Below are 26,031 nucleotides of genomic sequence, written 5' to 3'. Positions count from 1 at the left end.
CTTTGTGAGTTTGATTTACTTTCCATTTCTATTACTTGATTAGAAAGGTTAACAAGTTCACAGTGGAATCAGTATTGTTGCTGATACTGACCATCAGTCTGCTGCTATACTCACCCAGATTGCTGATTTTAGCATTGTAATTGTATGCTTTATGTGCCCTCATGATGCAACTGTCATTCTAATTTCTTTTTAAGGCTGGAAAGACATTGGCTTATTTAATTTATAAGTTTACACAATGGCTGTCATTTCCACGGCAGTGGAATCAGACCATTAAAATTAATTTTCACATGAGTTTACATATATAAATATATTAGTATTTTCCTGGAGCTGTACACTTTGCAAAGTGCTTGTGGGAGGGTGCGTTGGTACATTACGTTTGTTCTGGCAGTTCATGCGCGTATTTAGCAGTTGGAGAAAACGATACAATTAAACTGCTTCAATTGAAATACTTGCAGTTGTATAGTACTTTATCACATTGTCAGACATCTGACAGCACTAACGAAGATTTTAAATTAAATTTTGAAAGCAGGTATTGATTTTTGTTTACAGATCAGTAATCAGGATCGAAAAGTAGCACTGAATAAGAAGCTGTGTATACTGCAGCTTTTTAATCATGCAAGAGTTGTCGTGTGAATAAAAAAAAACACTTCCCCCAGGATATATACAAGCCTTCATGTTAATTGCTTCACTCTAGTTTAGTAGTGGAAATTAAATACAAGAAACCAAATGTACTATTGGCTCCACAGACCTGCAAAGAGAAGCGTGAAGATAATAGTGAGCTGATAAACTCCATGACCCAGGATGTTCTTCATCATTGTCCGAGAGATCAGCGGCTTATTTCTGCCGTAAGGCTTGCGAAGCAGAAGAGATTCCGTCGGTGGTTCAGTTGCCAGAGCCAAGGAAGCAAATGTGTCCATGATCAGGTTTACCCAGAGCATCTGAACAGCTTTCAGTGGAGAATCCTGGTTTGGAATGAAAAAAGATAGACAATTAAATCCACCACCTTTTTAGTGGTTTGAGTAAATTTTGTTTCCTGTATCACAAATGCAAAAGGAATTACATCAAGGGCCACATTTTATTCACTAAGTCACTTTAATTCCCAATCCAGTTTTACAATTTATTACCTGCCATTTTTTGACTGAGAAGACATGTACACTGCCAGCTCTGCTCTATAACTGACTATAACTCATTGACTGTGGCTGCCTGTAGAGCGTATTTGGTCTACCCCTTAACTAAAATGGAGGCTTACATAGGGAATCTGCTTGTAACACCATGTCATCAAAGTGCTGTGTCAATGCAATTTTAAAAGAAAAGTGGATCTCCTGCTGCTCAGATTAAAAAAAGCAAAAATGAATACATAAATAAATCTGTATCAGTATTCCACCCTTACATAAGTAAATGCACCCATTATCTGCCTACCCAGTTATATAGAAAAATAAATCAATCACTCGTGCCATTTACATAATGAGATAAACAAATACTTCAGATTCTATATCACGGTCAGCAATATCTTAAAAAAATCATAAAAAGTATCCAATTCATTCATAGAATAAATCATAAATGTGTTGTAGATGTATGATTTTGTGTCAAATTTGTCAGATCTCACTAATTGATGATTTCCCTCTGCTGCATGTAATTTCATCATTTATCTCACGGTCTTGGAATACACTGTTGACAGATATCTCTGAATCTCTGACTTTTATTATTTCCAGCGTTGCTGCTCTGGTATTCTGTATATACACTGACATTCAAAGCAGCCCTGGTCTTTCCAGTTCACCCACCACACCCCACCAAAAAAAGTATACAACATGGCCGTCAATATTATAGCCATCATTGGCTAAATTTACAAGCAATTCTCTACTAGTATTTTGCAGTGACTTCAAAAAAAAAAGCTTATAATGTAAACAGCTGCACCCAACCTGGGTCTTCGACAAGATCTGATCCAATCCCATTCTCAGCCAGAATCCAACCCGATTTGACTCACCGTGCCTGTATCAGATCTGACTCGGTTCGAAGCTCAGGCACAACCCGGCCTAAACTCATGGTCAGACAGTAATACCAAATCAGCTGTGCCTGTGCCAATCCACCTTGCTGGTAAGGCGCTTGTTACAGCTTTCCATGCTCTGGGGGAGGTCAAGCCTCTGCCACCAAGATTTTCTGGCACTGGGACAGGTGATATTGCAGTCAATCTACAAGCATAGCTGGCTGATAGCAGGGTCATTTCAAGTTGGGTTCTGTCCATGGCATGCTTAGTGGGATCAGCTGTGGGGAAGGCAGGTCCAGGTGGAGGCTAAGAACCTAGGTGAGGGTGGTTAATAATGAAATGAAAAGAATATTAAGCAAAAAAGAAAGTTAAGCCCACAGGTGGCCCAGGCTCCATATGCCGAGGAAGGGTCATGAAGATCCACGTGTGTCATCAGCATGTTGTATACTGAGTTGCAGGATTGTGCAGGGAAATTCACTGCCCTTGTATTCCTAGGAGCACAGGAGCATGAAATTCACAACATTTAAAGCAACACAATTATTAAAACCTTTCCTCTCATGCTCAGCCTGGATGGGGAATTTCATGGTAGCTGTATCAAAAAGGTATTTTTTTTACTGCAATGTGATGGGTAGAATTTTGTGGTTGAATGAGATTGGGGAGAAAAGATGGATGGTCACGATGTAGATAACAGACTTAGTTATGAGGGACAAAAAATTAAAATAATTTTAAAAACTAACATTACCTTGTACTACAATTTATTCATTTTACCCTTCCAGAAGAAGTGACTCATGTTGCGGTACAGCTCCCCAGCTATTAGCAGCCCTCTAACATCTTCCAAGAAGCCATTCTTTAGCAAGTGTCAGATGACTATTTCACCATATGGGCATCACAGCCAAAACCAACCCAGTTCTCACATGACAACCTCATCATGTGAACTTTCCAACAGGACTGTGATCAGCAATAGAACAGTCACCAATTTCATTTCCCCTCTCCCCAGCAGATACCCCATGGCCTAGTGCATGGCCCGTATGAATATTTTTATTTTTAACACTGCATCTTCTGAATCTAAAAAATGCAAAGATTTATACCTTAACATTGTGAACTCTGCCTCCTACATAACCACCAGGACTTCCTCCCAAATAAGGTATTGAGGGGCTTACATGTCCTTTATCTGCTTACTCATTACTGCCTCATTAGTAATCACTGCTACTTTACAAAAGGTTTTTTTTTGCTGATCCTTGTAATCCTCCCCCAACACTACTTCAAACAATGAGATTGCCACACTGACATTACAGTTAGCAGGCAATAAGCTGCATTTAGCAACTGTCAATGGAGAACCCAATGATGCTAAAACGGTGACATCTTGATTATAAAAACCAGGCACAGAGGGAAAAAGTAAACACGCAAGAGAGCGTACACCATCAAACATCCCACTTAAATACAGGGGCAAATACAGCAAAGCTAATCAGCCGTACAGAAGAATTAAAAAAGGAAGGTGAAGTACATCTCATTCAACACTGCACAATTCCACAAGGTATACCTGGGTGATGCAAGCACCAGTAAATGCGACAATGACTGCAACCACATTTACGGTCAACTGGAACTGCAGAAACTTGGAGATGCTGTCATACACGTTACGGCCCCACATCACTGCCTTAACAATACTGGTAAAGTTATCGTCTGTCAGGATGATGTCCGAAGCCTCCTTTGCCACGTCCGTTCCCGCAATGCCCTTTGAGATTAAAACAAAAATGGGTCAGAGATTCTGTCCAAAAGAAAGATTTGCATTTATAGAACAGCTTTCATCACCTCAGGACATCCCAAAGTGCTTTGCAGCCAATGAAGCGCTTTTGACATGTAGTCACTGTTGTAATGTAGAAAACGTGGCAGTGAATTTGCACACAGCAAGGTCCCACAAGCAGCAATGTGATAATGACCAGATAATCTATTTCTGGTAACGGGTGGAGGTTTTCTTTTGACCATATAAAGGACCTGAAGCAAAATTAGGAACCTGCCCAAGCTAGCCTCTCTACTGGTAGAACTATATGTACAATACCTGTATTGGTACCGGTTAATTTAAAAAAAACTGCTAAGTTTTAAGTTCAATTTTCCTTTCACATATTAGAGTAATTTTGTGACTTCACTCTTCTGGCACGAAGCCTTGCCAGTCATGCGCTCTAATTTCCAAAATGCACTTCTAGCAGGTGAGACCTCCTGTGTGAAGTATGAAAATTACTCCTCATATACTAGAAAAAAAGGCACAACTGTACAGTTTAACAAAGTCAGCTCAGTTCTAATGAGAACAGAAATGAATTAAACTTCTGAAACCATTGGTCTCTAAATAGCACCAGTAGGTGGCAGTAGGTACTAATATTTAATTCCTTGGTTTCAGCCTGGCAGTAAGGAATGGTAGTCACTAATGCCAACATCAGTGCTGTAATCACAGGAAATCTACAGCGCACTGCACATGCAGGGTGAGATGAATAGACGTCGCTGCAGAACCATTCTGGAGTCTGATTTTTCACTGAAATAAACATTACAAGTTTTGTTCACACAGCACAGTACATCACGTGGTCTGGGAGATATTTAGAACAAGCACAACAGGGATTCACACCCATAATACCACATTTCAGCCAGGTGTCAGCAAGAGAACCTGAGCGAGAGAAAATGAAGAATGAGATAAAGAAGGCACTCTCTTGCATCTGCTCCTGACACTGACTCAAGTGCTATATTATCACAGGCCTGGAAGAGGATCACCTCAAGATGTGGAGTGTAATATAAATGGACTGAGTAGGAGTGGACGCAATTTAATTTGTAAAAGTATATTTCACCATATAGTATAAGGAAAATATTCTTGTGTTTCAAAAAGCAGCATGGTTTCATGATAGGTAAAATGGACAGTCCCAATCTGAAAAAAGTACTGAAGAAACTGAAAAATGTCCTCTGGGATATTACTGGATTCACTGGTCAGTCTTGGGTACGGGTTTCTGAAGCATGCACCAAGGAATAGCACATGTAAAAATAGTTGCTGTTTTGACGCTCGATTTGCATTTAAAGACTTCCAATAATGTAGCACCTTTCACGACCTCAGGACGTCCCAAAGCGCTTTACAGCCAATGAAATACTTTTTTTTGTGGTGTAGTCACTGTTGTAATGCCACGTGTCACTGTTTATCGAACACAGGTACAGAGCAAGAAACATTTATCACTGCATTTAGTTGCCGATCTCAGCTTTTGTCTTATACTAATTAAGATCTTGTGTTGTATAATTCTAGACCAACTAATAAGCACAAGTTGAATTTTGAAGAGAGAAAGCTTGCTAATGAATCACCTCGTTAGCAGAGCTCAAAGCTGCAAATAGTTAAACTCATTATTCAAACTAAAAATTACATCAGAGTTTGGAAAGAATGACATTATTCCCGACTCTGCCACTGGCAAAATATTAGTGAGATGCTAAATTAATTTCTACTAGGCTAATATATAGGAAATTTCCTATGTATGTCATGTGCATCTTCCTTGGGCATCAACATTGTGTGTCACAGTCACACCTGCAGCTGCCCACTTCTACAAACCGTCCAGATCCCCATACCTATTCAGAGGGCATCACTATTGGTGAGGGAAGTTTGCTTTGTCCTAACTTGCTATGGGCAAAACTACAGGAGATCCACTGGTAACAAATTATCTGGTCATTATCTCATTGCTGTTTGTGGGAACTTGCTGTGTGAAAATTAGCTGCATTTCCTACATTACAACAGCCAACGACCTCAACAGTACTTCACTGGTCGTAAAGCGCTTCGGGACATCCTGAGGTTGCGAAATGTGTTATATGAATGCAAGTTAGTTCTTTCTTACTTCCTATAATCTTCATGTCAAATTGGCCTGCTGATTAGCATCAGGCATAATGTTTTTCTCACTGGTTTTTTTTTGAAGGTGCAAAAGATTCATTCTGTAATGCTGGCTTTCCTTATTTGTTTACATTTTCTCAAATGGTATAGGCAATGCTCATTCAAGCATCCGGAAGTGCCTCCACATGTACATGGGCAAATAACTTCTACCGCAATTAGATACATTCTACAGACCACTATTTCACAAGATCATAGAAGTTTACAAAATCTTTGGCTCCTCTAAGGAGCCAGAGGCCAAAAACAAAAATGACACTTGTTGGTAGTACATCAACTATTTGGGGGAAGGGAAATAAATCTTATTAGCGGAAACTCCATTTATACCAGAGCCAGTAAGTAGTTTAGTTGGGGTAGACGATTCAGTCTAATATAACCCTGCAGTGTATCAACAGTTTTGGGCAATCAAATCCTTCTTATTTGTGATCTATCCAAATTTCAAGCGAGATTGGTATCAGTAAAGTTTTTTTCCCTGGGGAATTTATCCCAATTCAAGGTGCGCTTTACTTTAAACTCTAAAATTAAAAACATGTAAATTACATTATATGAAACAATAGGCAAATCTAAAGATTTGCCCTCAAGTAATGCTGTCAAATTGTAACACTTTAGCTCACCAAAATAAAAATGGCCCATTTTATGCGATTTTTTTCTGTACCAATCCTCTGCATGCTCAGTTCATCTCATCATTGAGACAGAACAAGATCTTCAGCACCACAACAAACAGTCTGGAGATAAATGGGCACCTCTGGGGTCTTTACCTTTGGCAGTCCACTGGAGTGCACAGTAGCCAAAAATTAGGAATATAAAAGTAGAAAGCATTCAACAATGCCTGGACCAATATCAAGCTTACTTCAAAGTTTCCTATAAATAATTCTATTCAACTTAATCAGAAGCTCTCTCAATGTCAGGGAAAGGATAACTAATCCAATATACCCTGGACACAAGGTGAACTTCAATGTGTTCTCGGAGGGCAATATTCCTTTGATATTCAACTTGGAAGTGCTCGAACACCGCTGTTAACATTTTGCAACCTTGGTCAAACAAGGGTATCTGTGACCAGTTTTTTTTGGCAGGAGGGGGAAAGAGGTAACGCAAGGGTAGTGCACTTTGTATCTGAAAAAAACGCCACCTCCAACACATTTCAGTGCTTTTAGAGGCGAGTATGAGATTGTCTCTGAACATTAAAATTTAATGTAAAATCATGCAGACATGGCACTTTTCCAGCTCTTCAGAATTCAATGACTATGAAGTCTCTTCTGCTCAAACATATTGCGTTGCCAGTGAAGAATGAAATTCTGTGCTCTGCATCTTAGAAATGCATCCGGAAGATCTCATGACCAGACGGTTCTGTGGTTCATTGGCAGCCACACTATGGATGAACATTTTAGTCTAAAAGCAATGGACATGACCCTCCTCACTACTATAATACTCCACATACTTGTGCTATGTCCAACAATGAATGAACTGTCCCCCTTTGGAGCGGCAATTGACCGAACAGGAAGCTTAATAATCTAATATGATCTGTTAATTGGGTGGGGGTGAAGAAAGAGCAGTGACACCACTTTTTCTTTTAAAAAGGCACTTAGAAAAAATAGCTTTTACACTTGAACAAAACCTTCCATAAAGGCTTTAAAACATGTAAGACAGAGCACAGATCGATTCCCTATTGGTAGGTAGAAACTTTTAAAAAGGCAAGTTATAAAAATTTAGTTTGGCGTCTTCACTATGTAATGTTGACTATTATCCATCTTTCCGATGAGACTTTAAACAGGGGCCCCGTCTACCCTCTCAGGTGGTCGTAAAAGATCCCATGGCACTGTTTCAAAGAGCAGGGGGAGTTCTCCCCAGTGTCCTGACCAATATTTATCCCTCAACCAACACCAGGTGACATTTTCCTTCCACCAGATACATGGCCTGATCTGAGAGAGGCAGTGCTACATCGTGAAATTGCAAGGAAAACATGGTCTTTGCAGGAGCTACCAGTCTTCTCACCAGGACCTAAATAGAATCTGGAACATGGTTTGCTTGTTCAATAGTGCCATGAGATCTTATGTCCACCTGAACAGGCAAATGGGGCCTCAGCTTAGTGTCTCAATTAAAAGACAGCAACTCTGATAATGCAGCACCCACTCAGTACTGCATTGAAGTGTCAACAACCTAGATTATATGCTCAAGTCCCTGGAGTGGGGCTTGAACCCACAATCTTTTGAATTAGAAGCAGGAGTGCTACCTCTGACCAAGCTGACACTTCAATTGGACAACATATTTCTTACATGAATAGATCCAACTGTAATTTAGTGATTTCTTGATATATTGAGAAAAATGAAAGTGTACCATAGCAAAGCCGACATCAGCCTTCTTCAGTGCTGGACCATCGTTTGTCCCATCTCCAGTCACAGCCACCACCTGGCGCATCTCTCCAATTGTGCTGTCAATAATACCTGTTTAAACAAAAGAAGTTGTTCAATTGAACTCATGGAATTGCCTTATGATGATGATTTGACAATGCGCAACACTCCCAAATTCTTAATTGGAAAATATCAGTATTCTTTTAGAAAGCAGAGAAGTTGTTGTATTGGAAGCAGTTCAATTTTCTTTATTTTTAACCTATAAATAGCAAAAGCATTTCAGTTTCATGGTCTTCATCACTGGCAAAACAGGTAATGCAAAATCCCTGTCATTAATACATTTTCAGCAATTACACTGTATATATTACCATCAAATTGTATACTAGAAGTACAAAAAGGTAGATGGAGGTTTGAAACATCTTTATAGAAATTTCCAGTTTCAGTGCAATTTTATCAATTCAGAATTTAATGGAAATCAGAAACTCAAGATTGAGCATTTGTTTTGATTCAATTTAACAGATAGGTTTATAACTACTTCTCACATTGGGGTTCTCACATTCTGAAACTCAGAACAATCCCATTGTTAAATTTTTTTCGTAATATATTCATTCACGGGATGTGGGCGTCGCTGACACGGCCAGTATTTATTGCCCATCCCTAATTGCCCTAGAGAAGGTGGCGGTGAGCCGCCTTCTTGAACCGCTGCATTCCGTGAGAAGGTTCTCCCACAGTGCTGTTAGGTAGGGAGTTCCAGGATTTTGACCCAGCGACGATGAAGGAATGGCAATATGTTTCCAAGTCAGGATGGTGTGACACTTGCAGGGGAACGTGCAGGTGGTGGTGTTCCCATGCACCTGCTGCCCTTGTCCTTCTCCTTCTAGGTGGTAGAGGTCACAGGTTTGGGAGGTGCTGTTGAAGAAGCCTTGGCTTATTGACCACTAGCTTCGCTCAGTTGATAATTCTTACTCTTCCCATTGAGTTAGAGAAGGAATGTCCAATGTAATTACTTGGGTTTGGCATCATAAGAAATTTTGCCACTTGGCAAAGAGCTAAACGAAGACTAGTCTAATAGAAACCTCACTGAATATTACCTAAAGGCTCACATCATTTCTGGGGTGGTGGGCTGTTGCAAATATTAAGCTGTTAAAATATATTTTTATACCACTCTAACCTAACCTTTTATAGCAAAATTAGTCAAAATAACAACTTTGGCAGTCAATTACTGCCCCCTACAAAAAAAATTAAAACTTGCTTCCAAAGAGTGTAGCCATCAACTTCTCTGGGCATTAGGGAAGCAGCACTCACCATACCAACAGACCCACAAGACAGCACTTTACTGGATTCCAGATGCAATCACGCTCGTCACACAGCAAGATTGATACATGTACAACTGGTTATTTTGATACATGTACAACTGGTTATTTAAGCTTTGGTGGATTTAGTAAAAATTTGAGTAGCCATTGCTGGGTAATTAAGCTTAAAACTCCTCCTTATTCTGATCCATGTGGTGTATTTTATACATAACCGCTACTTCTGCTAAGCACAAAGAGGAATTGTCAAGAACAACCATGAAAACCTGAAGATATGATCAACCATTTTTTTTTTACTTTGCCAATACATCATACTTCAAGAGCTGACCTCAATACAAGTTTTAAAGAAAATAACTATAAAACCACCAATAGCTAAACGGTTTCATTTTTGCTTCTGGTGTGCAGTAGGAAAAAACTTTGTCCAAAATTAGGTTCACTGTTAGAATGAAGAGCACTGGGTATTTTTCTATACTAAATTCTTATGTCTAAACTCTTCCTTATGAACAGTTTGAGTCTTGCTGTCATATTGTCTTGCATGCAGGGCTCCCTAATATGTTGCATAATGTGCTCTTTTCATAAAGTCCAAAGTAGCTTTTCATAAAGGAGCATTGTCCTCTTGAAATATGTTTGGAAACTGAGAGGCATTGGAGGAGCCAGAAATACAGTGCATCATTTCCATCAGCTCATCAGAATTATAATCACTGCACTCTGTTCAAAAACAAAGACTTCGTAATAATTTTTTTCCCCGCAAAGGCTGTGTCCCCTTAAAGGGGACTTACAGTACATCAAAAAAAAATTGAGCACGATGAACATTAGTTGTCTTGGGAGCAGCTTTTCTCTCCATCTGTTCTGGGTTAGAGTTACGGGCACTAGTGTCCCCTCGCACTCCACTGAATGACCAGTATTTTTTTTTTTAAGGTGATCCTGGGCTGGGTCAACAGGGATTTCCAGCAGTGGTCACTGACTTGTAATCAAGAACAGTAATCCTGCAAACTCTTCTACCCCTATCCAAGTGATGGAAAGGCCAATTATAGTGTCCCCAGTCAAGGCACAGACAGGATAACTCAGCACAGACTGGGGATCAAAGCTGGAGCTTCCCTGCTTTATATGGTTCTGATATTAAGTGGATTAACTTGCTAAGTCACAGAGGGAGCAGTGGAACAGTTTTTGTTCCAATAGCAAAGAGAAAGCAAGCACAATCTGTGGGAGAGGTGAAATAAAACTGAGGGGAGATTATTGAAGCACTTTTGGTCAAGGATTTCAAATCACTGCACAACATGATTTTAAGTACCCTCGTTGCGTCAAGCACAGGAGCTACTCTGAACTAGTATTACCCAATGAGGTAATCAACTCAGTATTTCAAAAAATTCAATGCAAAAATCAAAACAGAAAATAGCAAAAGCATACTGAATTTGTTGATTTTTAAGTCAATGGCATGGATAATATTTTCAAATGAAATTGATGATTATAGCTGGTGCTTTCCTCCTCCTCTGGGCAGTATGAGAAGAGGAATGTTATAGATTAAATTTTAATAAACAGATTTGTGAGAAGACATTATGTTGCAGATTGAAGCGCTCTCCAGTCTTTTCTTGCTTTGAAGTCAGAAAAGCTTCTAAGTCAGAAAAATCAAGTCAGTAAGCAGTTTGTGAATAATAGATGTTGGGTACAAGGTGCCTTGTGTGCAAGGCTGATGAGTCAATTAAAAAAAATTCTGACATTACTGTACTAGAGATCTTTCTCTGATATTCAAACAATCTTGGATTTAAAAAAATAAGCCCAATATACAAAATCAGACATCTCCTTCAAAGAACTGCAAGTAGTACAAGGGACTTCCCTCCCCCCCCCCATTTAATTATGATACTAAATTAATTTTAAATAACTACCTGGTATGAGGAAACTAATTAAAATTTTTCTCTCTACAGCGTCTTGACACCTGGTGTTTCGGCAATGGCACTCAGCTAACGTCAGCCGCAATCTCCAAGAATAGAAACTGTAGCTAGTCAATGCTGAATTTTAAAAATGCTGATTACTCCTGATCAGCATCCAAAAGGATCAGTGCTGATTCTTTGGAGTTTCTCACCAGCATATTCTGAGGTGGACGATCTTTGAGTAGATTTTTGTGGAGCTACAGACTTGTGTAAGCTGTGAAGAAATTATTAAAAGTAAGGATTTCTCCTACAAGATGAGGAGGATCAGTTATCGTACAAGCATTTTTAAATGGGCTGTGAAAGGAAGTACTTTACACGGAAAAGACTTTCTTCATCCTACTTTTCAATGCAGTAGTAATCTACTTATCAACTGTTTAGATTTTGCACTCAGAGCTAGTATTGTTGATGTGCAGAGACCGAAATATATCAGAAGAGACACTAACTTGGTGGTCCTTATTTTAGGTACAAAAATGCTCAATGGTTGCACTTTGCGGACAGAAATACCCTTTTTAAAACTAGTACAAGCCAAATTAGTTCAACTAAATTAGGAAGACAGCTTCGAATTTTTCCATTGTTCTGCATTGAAATAAAATATTCCAAGTTTCAATAGCACAGGTTCTAGCTTTTAAATTGTGTTTAGTTTATTTGTGCTTTGTTTTGTACAGATTGCTGTATCTCTATTTCTTGTGTAATTTCTTCTTGTAATTGCTGATAGTTGTGTGTTGTAATACTTATTGACACCATCCTTTAAAGGACAGTACATAAGCATTCCACATTATGCATTTGAATTATAAACCATTACAAAAAAAAACTTTCACAAAGCTTTATTCAGTATAACCGAACTTCCCAAATGCAATTTCACAAGTATGATAAGTTTTGTACCACTGTTCAGATTCTCCCCCTTAATGTCATCTATTTCTGACCTGCAACATGGAGAGAGACTGAAAACAGCCTAAAGTTATCCTTTTTCCCACCCCACATAACTTCAATCACAAATCAAAAATAGCAAACATTTGTAGAGTATAACCTTCAGATTGCACATCCAGTCTGATGGTACACCTATTTCAGTAGGAAACAGTATAGCTGTTTTAGTGAACAAAACATCTATAGAATACCTTTCACTAGTGTGTGTTTATCTGTTGGGGATGATCGTGCAAGGACACGGAGTTTTGGCCAGACTTTATCGAGACGATCTTGCTCAACCTGAGAAAAACAAAAAAAAAATTTAAATTTGCGATCTTGATACAACACTCAGTTAATGATTAAAGTCAGAAAATACTAACAGATCATTCAACATTTGCTCTTTGTATATGAAAGTACATTGATTATTTTTCCCATGAATCCAAAAAGTAGTGTTCACAAACCAAAATGCTGATTACTTATTACATAGATGCTGTTTCATTTAAGAATTTGATACCATAACAGATATGTAGCCTTCTCCCATTCCTGCTGTGCGCACATAGGCATCGTTCTGGAAGGGTATTGTCTTTTTTGAGAGGAAGTAACACAGAGTCGTGACTTGATACAATGAGGAAGTTACACACAAATACACAGAACAGAAGCTCAAAGTTTATGCCAAAATCAAAAGGACAAGCAAAGAGCTCTGTAGTTGGAAGTTAACCTACATTTCAAGGATAGAGACCTCAGCCATGGTAGGCAATCACACATGCTTCCTTATTCCTTCAACAAATATCAAAGTAGTAGAGAAAAAGTTCCCGACTAAACATTGAAATCAACTTGTAGTATAACTGTACCATAGTGCCTTGATCTGCTGTCTCAAGATGACCAGCACCAACAACAGGGATGTCAGGAAAAAAAAATTTAGATATGCTTTGAGGACACATATGCTTTCAGGACACACACGAAGGTTATCGAGGCACTTTGAGCCACGCCTTCAGCATACCAATGGTGTGGCTCCATGACAACCCTGGTTGATGAATGGACCTCACTGAGTGATATTGAGCTGATGCCCATGGAAACTGCTAAGATGTTATCAGCCACAGCTGCAGAAGATAGCCTCGATTTCCCAGGAGCCACACAGAAACTTTCCTTTCTGGATCAAAAGAATGCGGACATAGTGGACTGCCTTAAAATGAGAGCATCATGAGGTTGAGCATTCAAGTGTGCTACGTTATGCTGCTGGCAGCAAATAAAGTGTATATTGAGAGATTTGGAACGCTTTCCTTTTGGCATTGAGCAAGGGAGCACCTTTGGCCAACTGTGTGTAATCTATCATTCTTTGGTCCTTGAATAATCCTGCCATTCCATAAAATTAAGTGGGTCTGTCATGTTGTCACTTCGCCACAGGAAAAGCGGTGAAATTGCTAGCTTTAGAGAAAAATGTATCCACGACGTGCATAAAACACACAGGTATTTGGCTAATATTGCACTTGTTCCCAGAGGCGCAGTGTGATTGTTATTTTGTATTATATGAAGACAAGTTGTACTTTTTGAACTTAGCAAGTCTGATCATAACTCTTGTTTTATATATTCATTTGCTGTGAAATAAAGCAACTTAACAATTCATACCTGGCCTTATCTTACTAAGCATTGTCTTCAAAAAGATTAGAGAGGAGCACGTGCAAAAGGCATTATTCAGTCGTGATCACAATAGGACACTACCGTTACACCATCACGTAGTTAGATATTGGGCTTACACGCCCACCCCGAAATACAAGGCACTCACACGACCACTGTAACAGAGATAACTTATGGCAAAACTCAAACTTAGTGATGGTTTCTTTGGAGATTATGCACTGCTCCTCGGTCAAGATGACAAAGGCTGAAACCTGAATATTCAAGGGTACTTGACATTTTGGAAGGTCAGGAAGCTAGGAAAAGGTGGAGGGGTAGCTCTGTTAATTAAGGATGACATGAGTATAATAGAGAAATGATCTTAGTTCTAAAGACCAAGATGTAGAATCACTTTGGGTAGAGATAAGAGATAGTAAAGGCAAGAAGTCACTTGTGGGAGTAGTTTATAGGCCCCCTAACAATAACCACACTGTAGGACAGGGTATACAGGAAGAAATAATGAGGTCTTGTGAGAAAGGAACAGCGATAATCATGGGTGATTTTAATCTACATATAGATTGGAAGAATCTGATTGGCAAAGGTAGCCTGGAAGGTGAGTTCATAGAGTGCTTTCGGGACAGTTTCTTAGAGAAGCACGTTCTAGAGCCAGAGAGCAGGCTATTCTAGATCTGGTAATGTGTAATGATTCAGGATTAATTAATGGCCTCATTGTAAAGTGAGCATAATATGATTGAATTTTGCATTCAGTTTGAGGGAGAGAAGAGTGAGTCTAAGACTAGTGTTTTAAACTTAAATAAGGGCAATTATGAGGGCATGGAGACAGAGCTGGCTAAATTGAACTGGGAACTTAGGTTAAGGGATCAGTCAGTAGAGATGCAGTGGCAGACATTTAATGAGATATTTCATAACACTCAAAGATACATTCCAGTGAGAAAGACAGACTCTAGGGGAAGGACGTACCATCCGTGGCTAAATAAGGAAGTTAAAGGTAGTATCACATTGAAAGAGAAAGCATACAATTCCGCAAAGATTAGTGGCAGGTCAGAAGATTGGACAGAATATAAAAAACAGCAAAGAATGAATCATAGAAGTTTACAAGATGGGAACAGGCCCTTCGGCCCAACATGTCCATGTCGCCCAGTTTATACCACTAAGCTAGTCCCAATTGCCTGCACTTGGCCCATATCCCTCTATACCCATCTTACCCATGTAACTGTCCAAATGCTTTATAGACTTAAAAAAAGGGAGAAATTAGAGTACGAGAGAAAGCTAGCTAGAAATATAAAAACAGATAGTAAGAATTTCTACAGGTATTTAAAAAGGATAAAAGTAAAGTGAGTGTTGGTTCTCTAGAGAGTCTGGGGAATTAATAATGGAGAATAAGGAAATGGCAGATGAATTGAACAGATATTTTGCATCTGTCTTCACTGTAGAGGATACAAATAACATGCCAGAAATAATTGTGAATCAAGGGGTGAAAGGGAGGGAGGAAATTAAAAATTTACAATCACCAAGGAAAGGGTTCTGAAAAAAATTAGAACTAAAAGCTGACAAGTCCCCAGGTCCTGACTGACTTCATCCTAGGGTCCTAAAAGAAGTGGCTGCAGAGATAATAGATGCATTGGCATTAATTTTCCAAAATTCCCTAGATTCTGGAAGGGTCCCATCAGATTGGAAAACAGTGAATGTAACTTCTCACCAAGAAAGGAGGGAGACAGAAAGCAGGAAACTACAGGCCAGTTAGCTTAACATCTGTCATTGGGAAAATGCCAGACTCTATTAAGGAGGTTATAGCAGGGCACTTAGAAAATCTCAATGCAACCAGGCAGAGTCAACACAGCTTTGTGAAAGGGAAATTGTGTTTGATTAATTTATTAGAGTTCTTTGAGGAAGTAACAAGCAATGTGGATAAAGGGGATCCTGTGGATGTGGTGTACTTGGATTTCCAGAAGGCTTTTGACAAGGTGCCACATCAAAGGCTACTACACAAAATAAGAGCTCATGGTGTAGGGGGTAACATATTAGCAAGGATGAAGGGCTGGTTAGCTAACAAGAAACAAACAGAGTAGGCATAAATGGGTAATTTTCTGGTTGGCAAGATGTAACAAGTGGAGTGCCACAGGGATCAGTGCTTGGGCCTCAACTATTTACAATCCATATCAATGACTTGGATGATGGGACCAAATGTACGGTCACTAAATTTGCTGATGACACAAAAGGTAGGTAGGAAAGTAAGTTGCGAAGAGGACACAAGGAGTCTGCAAAGGGATATAGATAGGTGAAGTGAGGAGGCAAAAATTAGGCAGATGGAGTATAATGTGGGAAAATGTGAACTTGTCCACTTCGGCAGGAGGAATAGTAAAGCAGTATATTATTTAAATGGAGAGACTACAGAACTTGAGGTACAGAGGGATCTGGGTGTCCTTGTACATGAATCACAAAAAGTTAGTATGCAGGTACAGCAAGTGATTAGGAAGGCAAATGGAATGTTGTCATTTATTGCAAGAGGAATGGAATATAAAAGTAGAGATGTTTCGCTACAGTTGTACAGGGCATTGGTGAGACCACATCTAGAATACTGCGTGCAGTTTTGGTCTCCTTATTTAAGAAAGGACATAATTGCTTTAGTGGCGGTTCAGAGAAGGTTCACTTGACTGATTCCTCATAAGATAACCCCTTCATCCCAGGAAAGGTTGGACAAGTTGGGCCTGTATATGTGGGAATTTAGAAGAATGAGAGGTGATCTTATTGAAACAAATAAGACCCTGAGGGGGCTTGAATGGATAGACACTGAGAGACCTTATGAGAGACACGAGAACCAAGGGCCACAGTTTAAAAATAAGGGGTCTCCTATTTAAGACAGAGATTAGGAGATATTTTTTCTCTGAGGGTCGTGAGTCTGTGGAACTCCCTTCCCCAGAGAGCAGTGGAGGCAGGGTCATTGAATATTTTTAAGGCTGAGTTAGATAGATTCCTGTTTAACAAGGGAGTCAAAGGTTATAGTAGATAGATGGGAAAGTAGGGTTGAAGTCACAATCAGATCAGCCATGATCTTATCAAGAATAGATCTTACCTACTCTCAATCATCAGCAAAGTGATGGAAGGAGTCGTCGACAGTGCTATCAAGTGGCACTTACTCACCAATGCTCAGTTTGGGTTCCGCCAGGACCATTCGGTTCCAGTTTTCATTACAGCCTTGGTCCAAACATGGACAAAAGAGCTGAATTCCAGAGGTGAGGAGAGAGTGACTGCCCTTGACATCAAGACAGCATTTGACAGTGTGGCACCAAGGAGCTCCAGTAAAATTGAAGTCAATGGGAATCAGGGGGAAACTCTCCAGTGGCTGGAATCATACATAGCACAAAGGAAGATGGTAGTGGTTGTTGGAGGCCAATCATCTCAGCCCCAGGACATTGCTGCAGGAATTCCTCAGGGCAGTGTCCTAGGCCCAACCATTTTCAGCTGCTTCATCAATGACCTTCCCTTCATCATAAGATCAGAAATGAGGATGTTCGCTGATGATTACATAGTGTTCAGTTCCATTCTCAACCCCACAGATAATGAAGCAGTCCGTGCCCACATGCAGCAAGACCTGAATAACATCCAGGCTTGGGCTGATAAGTGGCAAGTAATATTCGCGTCAGACAAGTGCCAGGCAATGACCATCTCCAACAAGAGAGAGTGTAACCACCTCCCCTTGACATTCAACGGCATTATCATCACCAAATCCCCCACCAACATCCTGGGGGTTACCATTGACCAAAAACTTAACTGGACCAGCCATATAAATACTGTGGTTACAAGAGCAGGTCAGATCTGGGTATTCTGCAGCGAGTGACTCACCTCCTGACTTCCCAAAGCCTTTCCACCATCTACAAGGCACAAGTCAGGAGTGTGCTGGAATACTTTCCACTTGCCTAGATGAGTGCAGCTCCAACACACAGGACAAAGCAGCCCGCTTGATTGGCACTCCAACCACCACCCTAAACATTTACTCCCTTCACCACTGGCGCACCATCCACAGGATTCACTGCAGCAACTCGCCAAGGCTTCTTCGACAGCACCTCCCAAACCCGCGACCTCTACCACCTAGAAGAACAAGGGCAGCAGACACATGGGAATACCACCTGCACGTTTCCCCTCCAAGTCACACCATCCCGACTTGGAAATATATAGTCGTTCCTTCATCGTCGCTGGGTCAAAATCCTGGAACTCCCTTCCTAACAGCACTGTGGGAGAACCTTCATCACACTGACTGCAGCGGTTCAAGGCGGCGGCTCACCACCACCTTCTCAAGGACAATTAGGGATGGGCAATAAATGCTGGCCTCGCCAGCGACGCGCACATCCCATGAACGAATAAAAAAAATGGCAGAGCAGGCTTGAGGGGCCAAACAGCCTACTCCTGCTCTTCATTCGGATGAACGCAAGTCTAGGGATGAATGCCCATGTCTGTATGCTTAGGTATGTGGGCAGGAGTGGGTAATTGCCATGAGCCTCCAGTGCAGCCTCACCAGCTTGGCATCTCTTTATTGCTCATTATCTTCTAAGAAGCAAAGATAAGGGGGAATTCCCAAAGGGAAAAGACATTGTTCACTGTGAATTGGGATGGAAGGGCAGGAGTAATCTGGGGGTAAATGGCACAGACACAAATTACAAAGTAACCAGCAACAGAAAAAACAAAACAAACTAAAAGCTTTTAACCTGCCAATCTAGACATTTAAGTTCTTTTCCATTTAGTCTGCAGTGCTAATCAACCCTGGACACCTATTTTATACTGGCTTGAATATGAATAGGCAGATTTTATTTTATTAAGTAGGGGTTGAGGGATATGGATCAAAGGCAGAAAAATGGAGTTGACGTAGAGATCAGCCAGTATCTCATTGAATGGCGGAACTGGCTCAAGGGACTGAATGGCCTACTCCCGTTCCTAAATGGCAGAAATGCGACTTATGACTATCATACATCTTTACTGCCCCATTTGCATGTGCTTGCCCAAAAAGGGCAGGTGCTTCACACATCTGATACATTTCTTGCTGCCTCCTGGTACCACCTCCAAGAATCAGGTGGTACCCAGAAGCTCTAGGCTACGTGCTTGATCCCCAATCATTGTAGCAAACATAGCAACACATTTGATATACTTCTCGCTTTCAAACATCACTTTCAAACATACTTGTTACCATTAGAGTATGCACAAATTAAAAGTAACATTACTAACATGCCAAAACCATTTTAAAATGGAAGCTTTGCTCTGCAGCTGTGGCAGAGGCTGCGTTTGCTCTGTCAGCACTTGCTCCTGCATATGTACAAGCACATTGTGAAACTGACTGAACTGCTTATGTTCAGAGTTCACTGCTGGTTACTCTTAACAGTGAGCAGAGTAAATGATTGATTAAAATAAACACACAAATCACTTCACCTAGCAAATGTTAGAGACAGATATCGACAGGTCATCACTCATTCCTGGGCAAGAATTATATCTGCCATTGCCAAGCACAAAATATCTAGAGGATATAATGTACCTTTCAATGCACCAATATGAATGTACTGGATAAAAATATACCCAGAGTACTCCATTTACAGCTCATGGGCCAACTGTAGTCTTTGAAAGCCTCCAAATGTGGCTCTACTGAGTGTGACCCAGCCTATGGTTCCTGTCCCAGCAGTGGTTAAGGTGCTGAAGCTGCTTACTGAAGGATAATGCTTGAGGCTTTTCACCTGTAAAGGGCAGATCAAGTTAACTGTAATTAAGACGGCGACTTGGCGTCATCGAAAGGTTGGAATGTCACACCAGTTTTAACAGACCTGCCAATGGTCTCATTTGGCACAATTCTTACATGTGAAATCATGGTCTCATGCTCTCCAGTCTGAGGACTGCGATCTGCCACGGGACGAGTGAAGATGCATAACTAATTTAGAACAATGTAAGCTGAAGCCAGGTTTTCACTGCATTATTGTGAAATTGGGGAAAGGAGGGCTTCATACACGTACTGAAGTACAAGCAAGAAGCGCTGCTCATCGGCATCCCACCAACAGTGCAAAGTTTAATGATCACAAATACTTGACGAGAGAGACAGTTTTTTCAGTTATTTAGATGCAACTGATAGTACAGTAGGCTACTAGAATTTGACTTTTGGTGGGATTTCGCAAGAGCTGCTTTGGTACCTCAAATTCCCATCCTTCCCGTTGAGACCATCTCCCTTCCAGGGGAATTCCAGTAGCTAACTGGCTGAAAATACTACTACTTGTAGTTCTAAGACATGACTCAGTTGCTCCAACAACTTAAGAACATCAGTGACTTGGAGCAGTTGCACTAGCAGTGATAGGACAGCAAACAACGATTAAAACAGGCCATGCGTGATGGACACAGCTTGCTGCTTTCAACCATGTTTCTGGCACCAAGAGGAGTCTGAGGTATGCAGCTAACTTACGACTGAACATCTTACAGCCATAATTTGTCCAATGTTGATTGCCCTGGTTTCAGCCTTTCAGAATCCCTTCTGCCCTTCAACATCCTTGGAATCTATGAGTGTCATCCTTGAGCAAGTGCCTGGTATGGATTATGGCCCTTGATCAAGTTACTGAGCTCCCCCCAACCTCTCACATTCCTGCAAATAAGGCAAGGCATGACGACAAAAAAATTTCAAATTATCTCTAGTTTTTAAGATTTGATTTTTGAAGCAAAAATGCCACTATGGCAATGATTGCGACAATTATTTCAGTGAAAAGATAACTATTATTCATTGATGCATCATTTGGGCAAAGATGGGTTCGGAGGGTATTTGGGGATTTGGACTTTTCATTGGCTTCAAAGTCCAGTTTGTTGGCAACCTTAATTTTATAGATGCTGCTTCTACTTCCAAAACAGATGCCTGAAGCCAGAAAGAAGGAAACAGGTAAAGCATATAAAAGGGGGGGAAAATGGTGTAATGTATAGGAAAAGACCAGCTTAACACCAATTTTAAAAAAAGGAAGAATTTGGCAATGCAGGAGGGGGAGGGGGAGTGGCATTTAAAAAAAAAGTTGCATTAGTGCTCAAGCTGAAAATTGATCAAAACTGCTACACAGACCAGAATTTTCCTGATCTGACCAACATTAGCTTGGTTCAGTTGGTAGTTGGTGCGAGAGAGTCAGAAGGTCGTGGGTTCAAGCCCTGCTCCAGGAATGGGCAACATACCAGTGCAGTACTGAGGGAGTGCAGGGTTAGAGTTAACATCCCATGGATCCTTTAAACCGAGGCCCCGTCCGCCTTTCCTGGTGGAGGTTAAAGATCCCATGTGCACAGGAAGAATGCTCTTCTAATGCCCGGCTAACATTCCTCCCTCAATCAATACCAAAGATAGAACAGGTGGTTATTCACCTCGGTGCTATTTTTGGGACATTGCTGACAATGTGTGGGTAAACAATGCGAGATGTGATAAGGCACGACATAAATGCAATTATTCCTTTTTTTAAAACCAGTGCTCTGAAGAATACTGGATTTTATCACTAATGCTCTCATACTGTTGTCAGCCTCCATATATTATGAAATCTGTTTAATTACATGAACAAATTTTTTTTTTTTTGCAGGCGGGAGAATGACAAACAAATCTCTCGCATTATTCCCCCCCCCCCCCACCGAAGAGTGTTATTCTGTAAAGGCAGTGACCTGCCTGGTATACTTGCCACCCATTGCACACTTAAAAATATGCCTTAAACCATTCCATTGTTTTGCCAGTAATACAGCTTCAGAATATTTACAACACAGAACAACCCTTACAAAAAATAACCTTGCAATATCCTTCTGTGAGCTTTGCAAAGTATTTACATCACAAAGGCCTGCAAGATGCAGTGTGTATTACTTCACAGTACAAGAGGCAGTTCTAAATTCAATTAAATCACTGGGAATTCAAAATATACACATTTGATAAATCAAAGCCGTATTAGTTTTAGAATGCAGACTGCCTCCAGAATTTACTGCAAGCAAGATTCCAAGTTTAGCTTTGTTGATAGAGGTGCTGGTAGACACGAGGCACTTCCTCATCGAAGGAGAAAAGGAAAACAGAAACTGACTGGAAGCTTTCATGCACCTTCTATTGGCCAGTCACAACGTGGCATTAGCAGAGTCCCAACAGCAGGATGCTCATGGACATCGAGGAGGGAGGAAGGGAAGGAAGAAAAAAATTCATTTTTTAAATTTTCACAATTTTTCCCCTTCCTTAATTTGGGAGTGAGCTCAAGGCAGTAACACCAAGCGCTTGGACAATTTCTTCAGCTTCATTCTTGTACTGTCATCTTGGGAATGATGTTACTGCATGCAACTGCCCGCTAAGATATATGTGTTATTCTACACATGATATTTGTTATGCACCATACCTCTCCCTTCTCATTGCGGATAACCCGGTTGAATTCTTTTCCTTCGAGACACAGGAAGTCTTCTCCTGGGTTGAGGATGCCGCACTTTGTGGCGATGGCACGCGCAGTGTTAATATTATCTCCAGTCACCATTCGCACAGTTATACCAGCTCGCTGACACTTTATTATGGCATCTGGAACCTGCAATGGCAGAGAGCCAATTTTACAGTGAATAAATTGAGATAGGTATACTGCAATCATTAACTCAGAGCACTGCATAATCCTTTCTTTAAAAGTCAAAACAATAATTCATACAGAACTTTTTAAAACATCAATTTTTTTTCCTCACGTTCCTTCAAACCTTTTCATCAGTTCATTCTTGCAGCTTTATAATAGAAACCAATTTCTAGTAGTTGGGATATTTTTGTGAACATTGATCACTCAGCTATCTTAATGAATCGCACGAAAGTAGTTTTTTTTCCCTCAAAAAAACTGAAATAGCAAGTTTTACAAAGTGCAACAGAAAAAACCCCAGAGCATTTAACACCACACCTTCTACCGTGCATGCCGTAACCTCCCTAATACAGATCAATTATGTATTTTTCATGCAGGCCCAATGAATGCATCTATTTTGTGCACACTTAATTTACGGTATTTTATGGTTAGTGAAAGTTGCCAAACAGTGCTAAAAACCAAAAGGTTTTATTTCACTTAAGGATTCTGTTCCACCCAAAATACAGGCATGCAGACAGGTGAAGAAACTAAAATGGCCAGCTATTTTAATAAGCATTTTTTTTTTAAAAACAGGTTGAAGAATGACCACTTAACTATATCCCACTCAGTGAAAAAGAATCACAATTCAAGCAACGGAAGCTTTCCGAGACCTCAACTGTAGAGTATCCATTATGAAAATTTGATACGTTTACTGTCCAACATTTCTAGTGTTACAAAGTGGGGCAAATGCTGTTCTTAACCTTAGGAATCAGAGAAGATCAGAGAAAATATAGTGTGAGAGGGAGGGGGAGGAGAGGGTGGATATAAAGAATGAGGGGGAAGGGCAATAGATTTCACTGTTCACGTTTAGATCATTCAGCATGTACAGTTGGCAGTGAATGGGTTAAGCAGAATAAACACAGCAACGTAAGCTGACATGGAATAATAAACGCCTTTCAAAACAGGCAATAAAATTAGCTGGCAGAGGTGTAATTATTTTCACCAGGGAAATGGATGAACTGAACTGTTTGTGGCTCTTCAGAAAAGGACTTCTTTATTTATAGATAATAAGCATCTCCAGACATACTGTGAACAAGTTGTTCAGCGTGTGACTTCAAAGAATTTAAATTAGGAACAGACGGATATAGGATACCAGGTACTTGGTGTTATACATTATTTAAATTGGACTGCATTGATAATTCATAAATTATCAATTCTACAGGCACATAATTATACTTGTTCTCAATTTCAATAAACAGTTAGAAACCTACTATCTCAAAATGGAGGGTTTGCAAAACCCAACGTTGCAACATTTTTCTTCAGTTTGGACAACAGTATATTTTTCCTCAGGATTCCTCATGGCATTCTAGTTAAATGATTTTGTTCAACCCCAAATGTTTTTCTTTAGAAAGCCTAGTGGCGTCCTGTGTTGGTTAACCAATGTGCCCTTGGCAAGATGTAGGTTCCCAAAGTCTTTCTTTTGAGGGGGGAGGCAAGGGAAATAAACAATGAGAACTGGTCAATGCCAACAACTGCTTTCACACATCCATTCCATCTCAGAGTGGCACCAGAGGTGGCATGGCTAACTTCTTAATGAGGAAAGGAAACAGCAGGAAAAGGAAATGCTTCATTTATGAACAACTGCAAAGCTTGAAAAATTTAATAACCAATAGTGCATCTTGCAGGGTTATAATTTATCAATAAAGAATGTGTGTCTCAAAAGTACAACTGGTTAGTTAGGCAACTTTACATTGCACTGGAGGGGGCACCCAGCCTTTAAGGTGTCGAACAGTTATCCAATGGATGGTTGCCAAGTTAAGGTAATTTCAAACCAATGACAATTTTCAAAATAGCAATGACAAGCAGACTTCAAAAGAGTTGCTGAAAAGATTTCTTTTAGAGTTGAAAATGATTTTCATGCTGACTAATTTCATGCCAGTTGCAGCAAAGTGATTGACAAATGGCTGCAATACACAAGCACTCAGGTGTGCTGGATGACAAGACAGACTGATCAGCCCTCAAGTGTCTCTCCATCAGAAATCCTATCCTAGATTACAGCATTCAGCACGTGGAAGGCTCTTTCAACCTGTAGCCTATTAGGTTTTTACATTTTCTGCATCCCAAATCATTGTTTGGACCTGCGTCAATTAAGAATAAAATGCATAAAATGAGAAAAGACCCCCCCCCCTTCTCTCTCTCTCCCAGCAAGTTTAGTGAATTTATTAAATGATTCATGAATCTCCCGGCATTGGTTGGGTAGCAGGCAAGCTTTGCTAGAGTTGGCCCATTAGCAGGAGGGAAGCAGCTGTGACAGGCTCAGAGGGGGGTCAACCAGAACACCGGATGGTTATGCAGAGTCAGCCTGGGAGCAGGAGGAAAGAAAGAGGACAAGGATAGGTGATCTACAACAGTCTGTGTCATTCGCAGTGAGGACATCAATTTAAAAAAAAAGAGATTTTAATGTGGTTTATTTGTAAATAATAAAGTGGAACCCATTAAGTGTTATCATAGAATTATAGAATGATTACAGCACTGGAGGCCACCATTCAGCCCACTGTGCACGTGCCGGCTCTTTGAAAGAGCTATCCAATTAATCCCAATTCCCTGCTCTTTCCCCATAGCCCTGCAAAATTTTCCACTTCAAGTACTCATCCAATTCCCTTTTGAAAGTTATTATTGAATCTGCTTCCATCACCCCTTCAGGCAGTGCATTCCAGATTACAACTCGCTGCATTAAAAAAAAAGTTTCCTCACGTCGTCTCTGGTTCTTTTGCCAATTATCTTCAATTGATGTCCTCTGATTACCGACCCTTCTGCCACTGGAAATACTTTCTTCTTATTTACTCTCAGAACCAGACATGATTTTGAACACCTCCAGCAAATCTCCTCTTAACCTTCTCTGCTCTAAGGAGAACCACCCCAGGTTCTCTAGTCTCTCCATGTAACTGAAGTCTTTCATCCCTGGTGCCAATCTAATAAATCTCTTCTGCACCCTCTCTAAGGCCTTCACATCCTTCCTGAAGTGTGGTGCCCAGAACTGAACACAATACTCCAGCTGGGGCCGAACCAGTGATGTATAAAGGTTTAGCATAACTTCCTTGCTTTTGTACTTTATGCCTCTATTAATAAAGCCCTGGATCCCACATGCTTTTTTAAATTTTAAAACAGCCGTCTCAACTTCAAAGACATGTGTACATACACCCCCAGGTGTCTCTGTTCCCGCATCCCCTTTAAAATTGTACCATTTAGTTTATATTGCCTCTCCTCATTCTTCCTACCAAAATGAATCACTTCACACTTCTCTGCACCATGTGTCTGCATGTCCCCCTGAAGTCTATCCTCCTCACTGTTTACTACATTTCAGAGTTTCGTGTCATCAGCAAACTTACAAATTATTCCCTGTATGCCCAGGTCATTAATATGCATCAAAAAGTGCAATGATCCCAACATCGACCCCCCCCGGGGGGGGGGGCGGGGGTGGT

At 40.4% G+C, this 26,031-nt stretch overlaps 1 protein-coding gene across 4 annotated transcripts in view; it reads right to left on the bottom strand.

Moving 5' to 3' along the window:
- The window catches only part of LOC137344524 (plasma membrane calcium-transporting ATPase 1-like), a 119,076-nt gene that overhangs the window by 18,080 nt on the left and 74,965 nt on the right, over positions 1 to 26,031 (bottom strand). For all 4 annotated transcript variants that reach the window (XM_068007563.1, XM_068007562.1, XM_068007560.1 and 1 more), the window contains 5 exons: positions 22,358 to 22,537; positions 12,584 to 12,671; positions 8,217 to 8,323; positions 3,525 to 3,716; positions 749 to 962 (listed from right to left, as the gene is read on the bottom strand). In XM_068007563.1, coding sequence (XP_067863664.1) covers positions 749 to 962; positions 3,525 to 3,716; positions 8,217 to 8,323; positions 12,584 to 12,671; positions 22,358 to 22,537 — 781 coding nt within the window. The remainder of the gene's footprint in view (positions 1 to 748; positions 963 to 3,524; positions 3,717 to 8,216; positions 8,324 to 12,583; positions 12,672 to 22,357; positions 22,538 to 26,031) is intronic.

This window comes from Heptranchias perlo, chromosome 27, assembly GCF_035084215.1.
Source record: "Heptranchias perlo isolate sHepPer1 chromosome 27, sHepPer1.hap1, whole genome shotgun sequence".
NCBI lineage: Eukaryota > Metazoa > Chordata > Chondrichthyes > Hexanchiformes > Hexanchidae > Heptranchias > Heptranchias perlo.
Note: the sequence above shows the minus strand (reverse complement) of the source record. Positions and strands in the feature narration are given on the sequence as shown.